The sequence below is a fragment of the Phaseolus vulgaris genome, chromosome 7 (assembly GCF_000499845.2).
Source record: "Phaseolus vulgaris cultivar G19833 chromosome 7, P. vulgaris v2.0, whole genome shotgun sequence".
Classification (NCBI taxonomy): Eukaryota; Viridiplantae; Streptophyta; class Magnoliopsida; order Fabales; family Fabaceae; genus Phaseolus; species Phaseolus vulgaris.
Window position 1 is genome coordinate 19,589,919 of NC_023753.2, and position 16,201 is coordinate 19,606,119.

The 16,201-nt window shown below is 50.2% G+C and overlaps 1 protein-coding gene across 1 annotated transcript; it reads right to left on the minus strand.

The window, feature by feature from the left end:
- Nucleotides 1-10,587: 10,587 nt before the first annotated feature.
- LOC137829213 (uncharacterized) lies at nt 10,588-11,211 on the minus strand. The gene has a single exon (XM_068636010.1). The coding sequence runs from the start codon at nt 11,209-11,211 to the stop codon at nt 10,588-10,590; it is 624 nt and encodes a 207-aa protein (XP_068492111.1).
- Nucleotides 11,212-16,201: the final 4,990 nt, after the last annotated feature.

Consider the following 16,201-nt stretch of genomic DNA (forward strand, 5'->3'; position numbering starts at 1 on the left):
CTGAAAACAACAAGCATGCAATCTAAAACAACTTGCACTTTGAAAACTTCTCTTTATTGGGTGGCCTCATTAAAAACCCTCCTTAGGGAAAAAAGAACGCCCCCCTTCAAACTGTTTTGACAGAGACATTGTAATATAACTTCGTGTTTGTCTTTACTTACAAAGCTCTTAACTGTAATATAACTTGAGGTGGGTGGCGTTCCAAGTGCGAGGAATCGCCCCTCCTTCCAATGTCTCTAAGCGGTAGGCGCCGTTCCCGAGCGCCTCGGTTATTCTAAACGGTCCCGTCCACTTAGGCGACAGCTTATTCTCCATCTCGTACTGGTGGGCTTTTCTCATCACCAGGTCGCCTTCTCTAAACTGTCTTGGCATAACCTTCGAGTTATATCTTCGTTCAATCCTTCTCTTCACCGCCTCAGCTTTCAATCTCGCCTCTTCCCTGACCTCATCCAGTAGATCTAGGTTCAACCTTCTTTCCTCGTTCGAGTCTTCCTCTACGAAGTTCTGGAATCTCGGCGAGCTCTCCTGGATCTCTACTGGAATCATCGCGTCACACCCATAGACCAAGCTGAATGGGGTCTCATGGGTTCCTGACTGCTCGGTGGTGTGGTACGCCCAGACTATACGGGGTACCTCCTCAGCCCAGCTTCCTTTGGCTTTCTCTAGCCTTCTCTTCAAACCTCTCAGCAACACCCGATTGGCTGACTCTACTTGGCCATTTGTCTGAGGGTGCTCGACGGATGCAAACACTTGTTGAATTCCCACCCCTTCGCACAACTTCTTCAACAGGTGGCTTGCAAACTGAGTCCCATTGTCCGACACCAGGCGCTTGAGCACACCAAACCGGCACACAATGTTCTTCCACACGAAACCTTCGATCTTGTGTGCGGTGATCTGGGCCACTGGTTCTGCTTCGATCCACTTGGTGAAATACTCAATCGCCACCACCAAGTACTTCATCTGCCTGATCGCCAGCGGGAATGGTCCCAGGATGTCGATTCCCCAAGTATGAAACGGCCAAGGGCTGTAAATCGACTTCAACTCCTCGGGAGGCGCCTTGTGCCAATCGGCGTGCTGTTGGCATTGTTTGCAACATTGTGCATACTGCTTGCAGTCTTCTCTCATCGTTGGCCAGTAGTACCCTGCACGGAGAGTCCTTGCGGCCAGAGCTCGACCCCCGACGTGGCTTCCGCATATACTTTCATGGAGCTCTGCCATAATCCTCGTGCATTTCTCGCCATACACACATTCCAGGAGTGGGTGAGTGAACCCAAACCTGTACAACTCGCCATCAATCATTGTGTACTTGCTAGAATTTTTCTTTATTCTCCTAGCCTCTGTCGGATCCAGCGGGAGAAGGCCATCTGCCAGGCACCGCTTGTACTGTGTTATCCAGGTCTCTGGCTCATGGGTGGCGCAGACCTGCGTCATGTTCACCTTCTCTCCTCGACATGCTCTAATTCTCGGCGATCTCAAAGTCTCTTGAGTCAAGGATTTATGACTTCTCGCTGCTTTCTCCGTCGACTTGCTTATCTGAAGAACCAGGTGATCTGCTACAAATGCTCTCGGCGTCTTCAGAGTTTCTTGCATCACCGTCCTCTGCCTACCCCCCTTGCCTGAACTGGCGAGCTTAGCTAGCAAGTCAGCTCGGGCATTCTGCTCTCTGGGCACATGCACCACTTCAAAGGAGGCAAAGGAACTCTTCAACTCCTGCACATACTCCAGGTAAGCCGCCATTTGTGGATCTTTAGCCTGGAACTCGCCTGTTACTTGCCCTGTGACTAGCAGCGAGTCACTCTTAGCCATCAACACCCTCGCTCCCATCTCTTTTGCCAGCAAGATCCCGGCGATCAGCGCCTCATATTCTGCTTGATTGTTACTGGCTTTGAAGGCAAACCTCAAAGATTGTTCGATCAGCACGCCGTTGGGTCCTTCCAAAATGACTCCAGCACCGCTACCCTGCTGGTTCGACGATCCATCCACTGAAAGCACCCAGCGGAAGTCGTCCCCTTCAACTCGTGTCGCCTCAGACGAGAGCTCGACCACGAAATCTGCGAAGATTTGCCCCTTGATCGGGCCTCGGGGCTCATACTTGATATCAAACTCTGACAACTCTACTGCCCACTTCACCATCCTTCCCGCAACGTCAGGCTTCTTCAAGACCTTCTGGATGGGCAGGTCAGTCATCACCAGTATCGTGAAGCTGTGGAAGTAGTGACGCAACCTCCTCGCCGAAAATACCACAGCCAGCGCAGCCTTCTCCAGGGCCTGATATCTCGTTTCTGGGCCCTGCAACACCTTACTAACAAAATAAATAGGCTTTTGAACCTGATCTTGGTCCTGGGCGAGCATCGCACTCACCACCCTTTCAGTTATAGCAAAATACAACCTGAGAGGGGTCCCCACCAGCGGTTTACACAAAACCGGCGGGCTCGCCAGATACTCCTTCAGCTTGACGAAGGCTTCCTCACACTCCTTTGTCCAGGCAAACTTGTTATTGCGCCTTAAGCACTGGAAGTAGGGATGTCCCTTCTCTCCGCTAGCTGACACGAAGCGAGACAGGGCTGCCATCCGACCTGTTAGCTGTTGTACTTCCTTCACGGTAGCTGGGCTCCTCATCGCCAAGATGGCGACACACTTATCCGGGTTAGCTTCTATTCCTCTTTCAGTCAAGAGAAATCCCAGGAATTTTCCAGCCTCCACGCCAAAGATGCATTTCTCTGGATTCAGCTTCAACCTGAACTTGGCGATCGTCGTGAACAATTCCTCCAAGTCTGCAACGTGCTTGCTTTTTTCTGGCGAGGTCACGACCATGTCATCGACGTACGCTTGCACATTCCTTCCCAGCATCGGTGCAAGTACTCGATCCATCAACCTCTGGTACGTGGCCCCCGCGTTCTTCAGCCCAAACGGCATCACCTTGTAGCAGTAGCACGATCTCTCTGTCATGAAGGCAGTCTTCTCTTCATCCATGGGATGGATCTTGATCTGGTTATACCCCGAGAAGGCATCCAGGAAGCTCAACAACTTACACCCTGCAGCACTATCCACCAGGGCGTCTATGCTTGGTAAAGGATATGAATCCTTTGGGCAAGCCTTGTTCAGATCAGTGAAATCGACGCACATGCGCCATTTCCCATTACTCTTCTTCACCAACCATTCAGGGTACTGAACTTCCCTGATGTGGCCTGCAGCGAGGAGTTTCTGTGTTTCGTCCCTAATCGCCTGCCTCCTCTCCTCGTTGAACTTTCTTCTTCTTTGTCGCACTGGTCTCACCAAGTTGTCCATCGCCAGATGATGGCACAAGAAATCGGGATCGATCCCGGGCATGTCCGAAGCGGACCATGCAAAGGCGTCCAGATGCCGTTCTATCACCTTAGCAATCTGGTCCTGGAGCTCGACCTCCAGAGATCTTCCCAGCTTGAAGATCCTTCCCCCGATTTCCCTCTCGAGCCACTGCTCGACGGGTTTTGGTCTGGTTTCTCTGGCGATCACCGCCCTGGCGATTCCCAGTTCTCTCGCTTCCTCAGGGCGATTCCTTGCCTCTTCTTCCTCCAGACCAGCGTTCCCACCCCCCAGCTCAGCATGCACCATCTCCACGTCTCTTCCGGCGACCTCTTTGGTTACCGTCGATCTGGGCTTCGCACCAGGAGGTGGGGTGGTTGTTAGGTAACTCACCGATCTCTTGTTTTTCAGGCTATTCTCATAGCACTTCTTCGCTTCTTTCTGATCGGATTTGATGGTGATCACCACCCCCTCCATAGACAGCAACTTCACCTTCATGTGCCGGGTCGACGGTATGGCACCTATCCTGTTGAGCGTGGGTCTTCCCAACAGGATGTTGTATGCTGAAGGAGCGTTTACAACAAGGTATTTGATTTTCTCCGTTCTTGAACCTGCCACATCTGTAAACGTAGTCCTCAATTCTATGTACCCCCTGACCTCCACCTGGTCACCAACGAAACCATACAAACACCCTCCATAGGGCCTCAGCTGGTCAAGGGGCAGCTCCAACTGCGTGAAAGTCGGCCAAAACATCACGTCTGCCGAGCTTCCTTGGTCCACCAGCACCCTGTGGACCTTTCTTCCTGCTGTGATCAACGAAATCACTATGGGATCGTTGTCATGAGGCACACAACATCTCGAAGATCTTGCTTGGTGAATGTAATATCCACTTCCGGCGAGTGGTCTTCAAACATATCCACCGTCATCATAGACCTCGCGTACCTCTTCCTCTGTGATGCGGTGCATCCACCTCCTGAGAAACCCCCTGCAATGGTGTGGATTTCCCCGTGCGTAGGCAGCTCGTGCTGCTGAACTTCTCCACCTGCTGGTTGGGAGCTCGATGCGCCCCCCGTCCTTCTATCCAGCAAATAGTCATTTAGGAACCCGCTCTTAACCAGATCGTCGAGCTGGTATCCTAAAGCCAAGCACGAATCCACGGTGTGGCCAAAGCCCTGGTGAAACTCACACCAGGCGTCTGGCTTTGGTCCTAGCATCTTGTCGCCTACCTTCTCTGGCGCTTTCAACCTGGCAGATATATTGGGAATGGCGATCAGGTCCGCCAATCCCATGACAAACTTGTGCTTAGGCGGGCGATTGTATTCCCGGCGTGCTGGTTGCTGGCGTCCTTGGCCCCTGCCCTTGTTCTTCCTTGGATCATAAGGATGGCGAGTCCTCTGATCCCTTCTGGCCGCCGCTGTCTCCAGCACCCTCTGTGGCTGGATCCTGATCTGGGCGCGTGGCCTAGTGGGAGCCACGCTTCCTCTCTTCTCGGCGACTTCACTCTCGTCGGCGATGTGGGCCACCGCAAGTCGCCTAACCTCAACAAACGTGGCGGGGTGGGCCCTGATCAATGCCTCGCAGAATGGTCCCGGCAGCACGCCCTTCTTAAATGCGTAGACCAGCATTTCCTCATCCTTGGCCGGCGATCTGACCATCTGCGCTCCAAAACGATTCAAGTAGTCCCTGAGGGACTCTCCCTGGTACTGCCTTATATCAAACAAATCGTAAGACACCCTGGGCGGTGCCTTATTCACGATGTACTGCTCGACGAAAATCTTTGAAAACTGTTGGAAATTGGTAATGTGACCGTTAGGCAGGCTCACAAACCACTCCAACGCCGTTCCCTGGAGTGTGCTCACGAACATCTTGCAGTATACGGCGTCTGATCCTCCTGACAGCATCATCTGCGTATGGAACGTGGTGAGATGAGCCTCAGGATCCTCCACGCCGGTAAAAACAGCCTTAACAGGTACCACACTCGTAGGAATAGGCGTGTCAGTAATCGCCTGAGCGAAAGGCATAGGAAAAACACGAGGCGGCGTCGACGACGCGACCTCTTCAGCAATAGGACGCCCTTGCTGCTCCTGAAGAGCTTGACGCAGCTCCTCAGTCACCTTGCTAAGCTCATCATTCCTGGCCCGAGAGGCGGTCAGGTCCTCATGCATTCTCGCCTGTTCTATGCGCGAGGCCTCCACAGTTGCTTGCAACGAGCGCATAATCTCTACCATCTGCGCCATGGTCATGGCGGCGGCGCCTTCAGCAGCAACGGGCGCAACTGGACTTGAACGGTTGCTTCTCATTTTTCTCATGAAAACTCAGCAAATCACAGAGAGTAATGAGCGACACTTCCTTCAGCGATGATCGATTTAGCGATCAATCGGTCAGACCTGCGCGAAACTCCGCAAGAAGCTCAAGAACACAGAAAACCTCCCCAGAAACCTGCAACTCCACCAGAAACCACCGCTTCTTCCACGGAAAACCAAACGAACCAAAGAACTCAAACTTCACCGAACAAATCTCGCGCAAACAGCAGAAAACTTCACTTCACCGAACAAAAGCCCAAACGATCGGTGGAAAACGCGAAATCACCGAACAAATCTCAAACGAACAGCGAACAATGGTTGCACCAGCACACACCCAAGCAGAAAACTACGAGAACCTCCAAGAACTCACGCTGTGGATGGGAACAGGTTTTACACGACCCCACGGTGGGCGCCTGATGATCCTGCCTGTTGACCAGAACGTTGGAACTTGCCTCGTCAAACTTGGATCGACGTGTGCACCGCTTCAACCTCCGTCCTTCGTCACGATCCACCTCAAGAACCTGCAAAAGAACAGAGCGGCGCCGCTGCGGCCGATCGCACTCCAACGCCCAAGTCAGTGACTGAACCACCAAATACTTCAAGAGCAAACACTCAAGAACTCTCAAGGAACCGTGCAATGTTCTCTCTCACAGTATGCTCAAGAACTCGCAAGCGTAAAGAGTATATCTGAACGTGCGTACCTCAGAAGTTCGTTGAGAACTCTTAAATACCTGGTCACTTTCTCTCTCCTGGCAGTTACAGACCTGGACACGTGGCTCGCATCCAGTCGTACACGTGCCATCATCTGGAGCCTCCTTGACTTGGGCGCTGCTTCTGACTCTCTTTTGGCTAAGTTACTTATGCATGGTACTGCCCAGTGCATAGCTAACTTGGGAGTGCGATCTCTACTGGAATTGGCGAGTTAGGGTGCCTTCGTACACCTTCCCTGTGGTCTCGCCGGCCGCCTTCATAATCTGCACCACCTTCATCTTCGGCGATGTGCTTGCTCCGGCGATCTCTAATCACTTGGTCGCCTGAGTTTACATCTGGCGACTTCATCTTCAGCTGGGTGATCGCCGGCTCTGGTATGCTGGAGATCGGAGCACGCCAACTTTATAACTGGCGACTTCATGAGCCCCCCGACCTCCTTCCCTTCTGCCAACCTGGAGTCTCGTCAACACGCCTATACTGTAGCTTGATGCCACGTCATCACTTCCGACTACCAGGGCGGTACAGAACTTTTGGCAAATTTTCCAGAAACTCTCTAGTTGCTTGTTCGAGCCTGGAGGTTACGTATAAGGGACTGGGGAAAGATCTTTGCCAGGAGGAGAAAATATACACTAGACACAGTTTCCTTTTTACCACCTTCAGAGTGCCATACGCGGTGCTCCGATACGGAGGTGCATAGTTTTTGGTGTTTCTTGCTGGCTGACTTGAGCGTCGGAGTGCAAACGGTCGCTAGGGCGCCCTTTTTCCCTTCTTTGCAGGAATCCACAGGTAACTAGTGGGAAGGAGTCCCTAGCTGACGGTTGAGGTCGCGCACAAAGACGTCCCAGGTCAACCGGACGGAACACATTCCAAATGCGAGGGATGGCGCCTCCCTCCAGGGTTTTAAGCATGTACGCCCCGTTCCCTAGAGCCTCGGTTACCCTAAAGGGACCAGTCTACTTGGGGGACAACTTGTTCTCCAATTCGTACGGATGAGCCTTCCGCATTACCAAATCAGCAGCTTGGAACTGCCGAGGCTTTATTTTGGAACTGTGCTGGTGCTCCACCCTTCTCTTCAACGCCTCGGCTTTGATCCTCGCCTCCTCCTTGACCTCGTCCAACAGATCTAGATTCACCTTCCTCTCGTTGTTAGACTCCTCGGCCACAAAACTTTGAAAACGTGGCGAGCTCTCGTGGATCTCTACTGGGATCATCGCATCCGATCCATACACCAGGCTAAAGGGCGTCTCCTTAGTGGAGGATTGAGGCGTGGTGTGGTAAGCCCACACTATCCTGGGAACATTTTTTGCCCAGGTCCCCTTAGCTTTCTCAAGCCTTCTTTTGGACCTCAACTCTTCTAGTGGCGCCTTGTGCCAGTCGGCGTGCTGTTGGCACTACTTGCACCGCTGGGCGTACCTTACGCAATCTTCCCGTACTATCAGCCAGTAATACCCTGCACGTACAACCTTCAACGCTAAAGACCTACAACCAACATGGCTCCCACAAATTCCCTCGTGGAGCTCAGCCATTATCCTCGTACACTGATCTCCGCTCACACACGTCAAGATCGGGTGTGTGAACCCATGCCTGAACAGTGCTCTGTCAACGAGGGTGTACCTTGTGGAGTGTCTCTTTATCTTATTGCCCTCCTCAGGCTCTACTGGGATTATCCCATCGGCAAGGTAACGCCTATAGGGCGTCATCCACGTGTCCCCCTCCTCCAGCACGCATACCTGCATAGGGTCCTCCCCTCCCAGTGAGATCGGATAAACATTCACGCTGAACGTCTTCAGCGTGTCCTGAGTCAACGACCGATGACTCCTCGCCCTTCCCTTAAACATACCGATCTGGAGGATGCTTACCTTGTTATCTGCAACAAACCTTCGTGGTGTTTTGAGGGTTTCCTGTATCACCATCCTCTACCTTCCCCCCTTGCCCAAGCTGGCCAGCTTGGCGAGCAGGTCAGTACGGGCATTCTGCTCCCTTAGGACGTGTACCAGCTCGAAAACCGCGAACGCCCCCTTCAAGACTTGAATGTAGCCATCTGTGCTTTGGCTTGGTACTCCCCAGTTACTTGACCCGTAACTAACTGGGAATCGCTCTTTGCCATCAAACTCCGTGCGCCGATCTCTTTGGCCAAGAGCATTCCAGCTATTAAGGCCTCGTACTTCGCCGGGTTGTTACTGGCCTTGAAGGCGAACCTCAGGGCATGCTCAATCAACAACCCATTTGGCCCCTCCTAGATCACGCCGGCTCCATTTCCCTGCCGATTGGAGGACCCATCAACTAAGAGTACCCACTTGAAACTAACCTCCTCTTCTTGCTGTGCACTCCCTGGGGAGAGCTCTGCCACGTAATCCGCGTAGACTTGGCCTTTGATGGAGCCTCGGGGTTCATATTGAACATCGAACTTCGATAGCTCAACCACCCAGCGTACCATCCTCCCCGCCACGTCTGGCTTCTGCAGCACTTTTCGGATAGGGAGGTCCGTCATCACTACTATTGTGAAGCTTTGGAAGTAATGACGGAGCCTCCTGGCCGAGAACACCACGACTAGTGCCGCCTTCTCCAAGACCTGGTACCTCGCCTCTGGCCCTTGTAACACCTTACTCACGAAGTATATTGGCTTTTGTGTCTAGTCCTGCTCCTGAACAAGGACTGAGCTGATCGCTCGCTCGGTCACAGCAAAATACAGCCGGAGGGGCACGCCCATCTGTGGCTTGCACAACACGGAGGGAGAAGCCAGGTACTCCTTTAGCTTGAGGAACGCCGCCTCACACTCCTCGGTCCACACGAACCGATTGTTTCTTTTTAAACACTAGAAGTAGGGGTGGCCCTTGTCCCCTCCAGCGGATAAGAATCTGGACAGGGCCGCCATCTACCCTGTCAGCTGTTGTACTTCTTTCATCGAGGCGGGGCTCCACATGGCAAAGATCGCCGCACAATTGTCTGGGTTCATCTCTATCCCACGTTCGGTGAGTAGGAACCCCAAGAATTTAACCGCCTCGACCCCGAATACGCACTTTTCGGGGTTCAGCTTCAAACGATACTTGGCTATTGTAGCAAACAACTCTTCTAAATCTGCTATGTGTTGTCCCCTCTCCTGCGAGGTCACCCCCATGTCGTCTATGTAGGCCTGCACGTTTCTTCCCAACATGGGTGCAAGGACCTTATCCATCAACCTCTGATAGGTGGCGCCTGCGTTCTTCAGGCCGAAAGGCATCACTGTGTAACGTTCTCAGCTGGCTCGGGCCGCCTCTCCCGAGCGTTCTCTACGCGGGATACGCCCACGTAGTCCTCCTCCATGGGTGCTGCCTCCACAGGTGCCTCCTTCATGGGTGGGCGCTCCACCACCATGAACACACTCCTCTTCGTTTTGAGGCTATTCTCATAGCACTTCTTGGCCTCTTGCTGATCGGATTTGATCACGATCACCTTCCCACTAAGATCGGGTAACTTCAACTTCATATGACGTGTAGATGACACCCCCCTCAGCCGATTCAGGGTCGATCTTCCTAATAAGATATTGTACGCCGAGTGGGCGTTTACCACTAGGTACCTTATGTTTTCTGTGCGAGATGCGGTGCCATCTGTAAAAGTCGTCCTCAGCTCCAAATAACCACGCACCTCCACTTGATCTCTCGCAAAACCATACAAACACCCCGTGTATGGCCTAAGCTGATTAGGAGACAGCTGCAACTTATTAAACGTAGGCTAGAACATCACGTCCACCGAGTTGCCCTGGCCTACCAACACTCGGTGTACTTTCCTCCCCGCGGTCACAACCGAAATCACCACGGGGTCGTTATCATGTGGAACGAAATCGCGAAGATCAGTATTCATGAACGTGAGATCGACGTCAAGCGAGTCGTCCACCACCTACTCTGCTACTGGAATTACCGAACGCTCGTACCTCTCGGGCTGAGAGGCAGTGCACCCTCCACTAGAGAATCCACCCGAGATGGTCTGGATTTCCTCGTGGACGGGAATCTCGTGGGCTTGGTCCTTTGCTGATGCCGTCAAGTCCTCGGTCCCTGATGACCCCGCCAGGTAGTCATTTAGGAAACCGCTCTTCACAAGCTCATCTAGCTGATGCCCCAACGCCAAGCAACTGTTTATCGGATGACCAAACGCCTGCTGGAACTCGCACCATGCATCCTTGTGCGGTCCCAACACCTTATCAGTCTTCACCGACATCTTCAGCCTGTGCGCTATGTTTGGCACAGCGATCAGGTCTTTCAGCTCCACCACAAAGTTGTGCCTCACCGGCTTATTCTCCCCTGAGTGCCCCTTAGCTTGGGGCTTCCTTGGCTCGTAGGGCCGCTTTCCTCCTTGACCCCTTTTCCCCATCGCGGCCTCGTTCACCCTCATGGGCTATGCGCGCGACGGTACTCCTGTCGCGCAGAACGACGCTCGCGTGCTTCTCGTTTACCTCACCCTCTGCTACAATGTGCGCCACCACATGACGTCTGATTTCAGCAAAAGTCTTGGGGCGACTTCTGATAAGCGACTCAGTGAATGGTCCAGGGCAAATTCCCTTCCTGAACACATGGACTATCATCGGCTCATCTATGGTGTTGACCCTTACCACCTGTGCCCCAAAGCGATTAACAAACTCTTTCAACGTTTCCCCCTGATACTGCCTTACGTCGAAGAGATCGTAGGAGTTGGGTGGGGGAGCACGATTCGCTATGTACTGCTCCCTGAACAGCTTCGACAGCTGCGCAAATGAAGTCACATGGCCATCTGGAAGGCTGATGAACCACTCCATCGCCGTTCCCACCAACGTACTCATAAACAACTTACATCTAACGGCATCAGAACCGCCAATCAGCATCATTTGAGTATGGAATGCTGTGAGGTGTGCCTTCGATTCTTCCATCCTAGTGAACATGGCAGGGATCACATCATCCATGATTGCCTGTGAGAAAGGCATAAGAAACTCCCTGGGAGGCGTTGTGCACTCTTGCTCCTCTGTTTCGTGACTACCAGGTTGGGTGCGTAACCCGCGACGCAATTCTTCGTTGGGGCAGTGCAACTCCTCATTTCTGGCTTAGGACGCTGCAAGGTCCAGCTGAATACGCTCCTGCTCCGCCTTTAACGCCACCATCGACTCCTGGAGGCCTTGCATCATTTCCATGACCTGCTGTAAGGTCAAGCTCTCACCTACCACATGTGTCGTAGAACTCTGCCTAGTATTCCTCATTCTTGGATGTTTCTTGGCGAATCTTGAACTGTTTTCTCGAATCTTGGAACTTTCTTCAGTGAATCTCGAGCTTTCTTGACAAATCTTGAACTTTCTTCGGTGGATCTGAGGAAACCTTGAGGATTCTTGACGAACCTTTCAAGAATCCTGAGAAACTTTGACGAATTTCCACAACTCTCACTGAATCTTCAACTTCTTGCGTTGGGACAAATGTTTTCGATCAGGCCCCACGGTGGGCGCCATATGTTCCGGCCGGTTGACTTTGACCACCTTCGTGCGTCTCTACGAACTGCGCTTCAAGAGCCCCTTCGCTTTTGTTTCAACGTTCTCCTTCCTCCGTCGTGAACACCTGAAATAGAGAGACAAATGGCGCCCTCGCGGCTGTTTGCACTCCGACGATCAAGTCAGCTATTGGACAGGAAACACCAAACACTTCTCGTCACAGAACACCGAAAGGTCAATTTTCAGAGAAATGTGTAACTGAATCGTAACAGAAAATGCTAGCTCTTCTCAAATGAGTTAACTTGTGGTAAATGTGTAAAAACGTACCTTATTCTGTTTATCGTAAAACCTTATATACCTTCCTGGTGTTTCTGTCCACGTGTCAGCCTGAGACTTGCGCATTCTGTGGGCGCTCCTTAGCAACATTGTTCCCAGTCTTAGGGCTTCTCAGTGGGTAAGGTTGCCTTGTCGAAGTGCAACTTCCACGCGGGTGACTGCATGGGTTCCCTCATGCGCCCATTCTCTGAGTCATCCGCCCTATGAGTTCCCTGCCTTCCTCACGTGCCATGCATGCAGATCACCTTTTGGGACGTGACCCTCTCATGGGTCGTCTTTGTCCTAGTGGCTTCCCAGCGGTGGTGCGTACTACCGCGTCCCTACACCTCATGCTTGAAAACAACCTTTCTTTATCTATTATTACTGTCTGAGGTGCCGAGGCCCAAGGCCTCCACGCCCTATTGTGCCGCCTCCTACTGTGCCACCTCCTACTGCGCCGCCTCCCCCACGGTGATCCCTACTCGTGGGTATTAGGAGGGGACACCTCCTTGGCCTGCCAAAATTCCCGGCGCCTTTATTATGCTGAGCCTGGGCGACGCCCGAGGTCGTGGACCTTTAATAAACTCCTTCTTGCCCTGTAGTACTTTCTAGTGGATCCCTCTCTCGGGGTCCCACCATGTTGACTTTGGTCAACACCCGAGGACCGTCCGATACACACGCAATGTGCGATTTTACACAGAGTTTTACGATTAAGAGTGTACAGACCAGTCCTCGGAGGTCGTTGATCGCTAGTAATGGTGGGCCACGTAAGTTGGGTCCCACGAGCAGCATGGGCTAGTGTCTCACGAGCGACGCGAGCCAAAGTGACGAAGAGTGGTCAGACGTCGATCACCAAGATGTGCTGATGTGTCCTCGACAATGTAGTGAGGGGGATGTGACATCGGGCATCGGTGACTCAAACAACAGAGTTGGGCCATGAGAGGTGGATCCCAGAAAAAACACCAGTTATCAGTAGGGAGAAGCCTAGATCACGAGGGGTCCATGCGTGTGTTGTGAATAGCGCATTCAGGCGTAGCACAAGTAAAGAGCCACTTGAAGAGCTAAGGCCCGTGGCGGTTACGTTCCAGGGGTAGGCTGCATGCATGGCACGTGAACAACTAGGGCACTCCCAGGACGGATGGCCCCAGAGATTAGGTGCACAAGTAGGTACCCAGGTCGCCATCCCGTCGAAGGTTGCACTCCAGTAAGGGAGCCTTACGCGCTAGATTGCCCCTAAAAATGGGTAATAGCGGCGCTAAGGCACACCTTCAGAAACCCTAAATATGGGTGGCGGAAACAGCGAAAACCCTAGACTATATAAAGGGTAGTAACAAACCTAATAAGGTACACAACATTTTACGCAATACACACGCAATTTACACAGGGCTTTTTACAGCTAAGTTTTGGTGTTTCCTAACCCCAGTACTGACTTGAGTGTCGGAGTGCAAACGGCCTCTAGGGCGCCCCTTTGTCGTTGCAGGTTTAGGTGTTAATCGTAGGAAAGGCACGAACAAAGGAAGAGAGAATTGGGCGTGTGATCGTCGTTAGACGTACGAAGGCAATTGAGTCAATCGGCAGAAACAAAGAGTTTTTTGGTGTTTCTTTGCCCTAAGATTGACTTGAGCGTCGGAGTGCAAACGGAACCCCTTTGTCTTTGCAGGTACAGAGTGTTTCGATTGAAGAAATACACGAACCAAGGCAGAAAGGATCGGGTGTGTGATTGTCGTTAAAGTCAACCAGCGAACCAGCTTCCATCTTCCTTATCACCTCAAGATAGTGAACATTGGATTGCTTGGCATTCTTTAAGTCTTCATAAAGGGCTGCCTTTTGTGGTGAGCACGGTTTGGAGGACTCACCACTAGAGAAATGAGCCATGTGCAGAAAATACACAAAAAAGAAAACAAAACAGTGAAAGAAACTTGTTAGACAATTAAAAACAGTGAGATATAGGTTGCTGGAAAATGCCCAAGAAAGCACTCAAACCACTCCAAGAAAATATTATGTCCTCAACCAAGCCTTGCTTGTGGAATGGAGTAGCTTCAGGTGAAATATGTCACAGCAAACCAACTTACTTAAGAACAAGTCTCCACACAACTTTAAGAAGAACAAAAAGACAAGCAAGAAAAGGTGTAAACAATAAAAGCTAACCCAAAAAACAGAGAGCAATGTATGACAAACTAGAAAGAATATGAATGAAAGACAATCAAGAAAATAAGGAACTCAATGAATAAAGAAGGCACACAAAAAGATTCCTAAAGAAAAGTGCTAGAGTAGATTGAAGAAAACAGAAAACAGCTACTGGAATTATATTTTTTTTAAATGCAAACTGTGCTATGTTTACAGATTTAACTGTAACGATTGAAAGCGAACTGGAATGTGAAAAACTAACCACAGAAACTTCAATAATGTCACTGGAATGAGGTAAAAACAGTAAGAAAACTCAAAATAAATCCTAAAACAGAATGGTAAACAACTTGAATTAAAGAGCTCTTGAAAGTAAAGTGCAATACAACTCAAAATTTAAGCAAGAAACAAGCCTAGACTCTGATACCACATGATGTGAATGTAACTACAAGAATACATGATTCTTTGACATTCTCAGGAGCAACTTGAGCTGGTCATAAATGGCACTTTACTTTAGAATTGGATCAATGTTCTAATTCAAGAACTCACCAAGACTTAGCACCAACCAAGACTCATATGGAAGTCCATATATTGTCAAATGGAATCAAAACACAAGGAATGGAAGAACACAAATGATAAACCGAACAGAAAATGGAAATGAATGAAACTGCACCGAACAGAAACAAGAAAACAATGCTGGAAACAGAAATCTAATCGGTAGAAATGAAAAGAAACAACAAACAAAGCTATTCTACCGAATGGAATTGAAAGAACATGAAGGACGAACACTTATAGAAGGAGTTTGCTGGATTTTGAGAATTGGAAGAACACTTCACGCCACTTGGTTCCTTGATCCAAGATAAGTGATGGAGTGCCGCCACTTGAAGCTCACCATAGCTCACAAGATAAGGCAAAGGAAGAAGAAGACTCAAGACTCACAATTTCTCTCCAAATTTGAGTATAGTCTCTCTACTATAAAATTCCAATCTGAAAAATACAAAGACAAGCACCTTATTTATAGCCTAAGAGGTGCTGAAAATGCAAGCTAAATGAAACACAAATGCTGATGGAATTTCGGCGCCAACTACACCATGAAGGAAGTGTGACTTTCCTTCCTAGTTTGGCACCTCCTAACTCCTATCTACACTCCCCCCTAACCTCCCTTACTACTTACACCTATTTATTACATCCGCACCCCTATTCTATAAAAGAAATAAGAAGAGCCATCTTATTATACTCTTGTCCCAAAGCTCTTGCCATGCTCCTAGTAATTCTTTGGGCTTGGACCCCTTGTTGGGCTTGGGACCCTTGTTGGGTTTGGGCTTCATGGGCTTGAGCATTCTCTAGTTGGTTTCCATCACCAGTCAACCGGCAGGAACAGAAACATTTTCTAAAACTTTGCATCTTGTATAGAAAATGTTCTCTCTTTGTGTCTCTAGGTTCAGGCTAGATTGATTGTTGATGGTTCTTCGAATCATCATTAACTCCCCCTCACATGGATATGCTCCCTCACTATTCTCCTCCTCTTTTCCACTAGGTTCATCATCATGGCTACTATATTCATCTACCCCTTTTAAGAACATAGTTCTTTAGTTTGGGCATTGAGCTTGAACATGACTTCTACCATAACATTTAAAGAATTTAACATCCCTACTCTACGGGTGCGTGGAGTGAGCACATCTTTTCCTACACTCTTGGGAGTTTCTCTTGGTTTTTCTTTAGGTACACTTTCCTCCCTCTTATACTCCGTTTTTGGATAAGAGTTAGAGTATGAACCTTACCTACGACTTGAAGTTTTCCTCAAAGTTCAACTCTATCTCTAATCTCAAGGTTAAGCCCACTTAAGAATCTTGCTATGGTGGTGGGTTCAGACTCCCTAATTGAGGCTCTCATCATATATAACTTCATTTTCTGCCTATATTCCTCTATACTCATGGTCTTTTGTTGGAGTCTTTGGAGCTTGTCCATTAACTCCCTATTATAGTAGGAGGGAATATGATGGCATCTTAAGGCTCCCCTAAGATCATTCCAATACTCT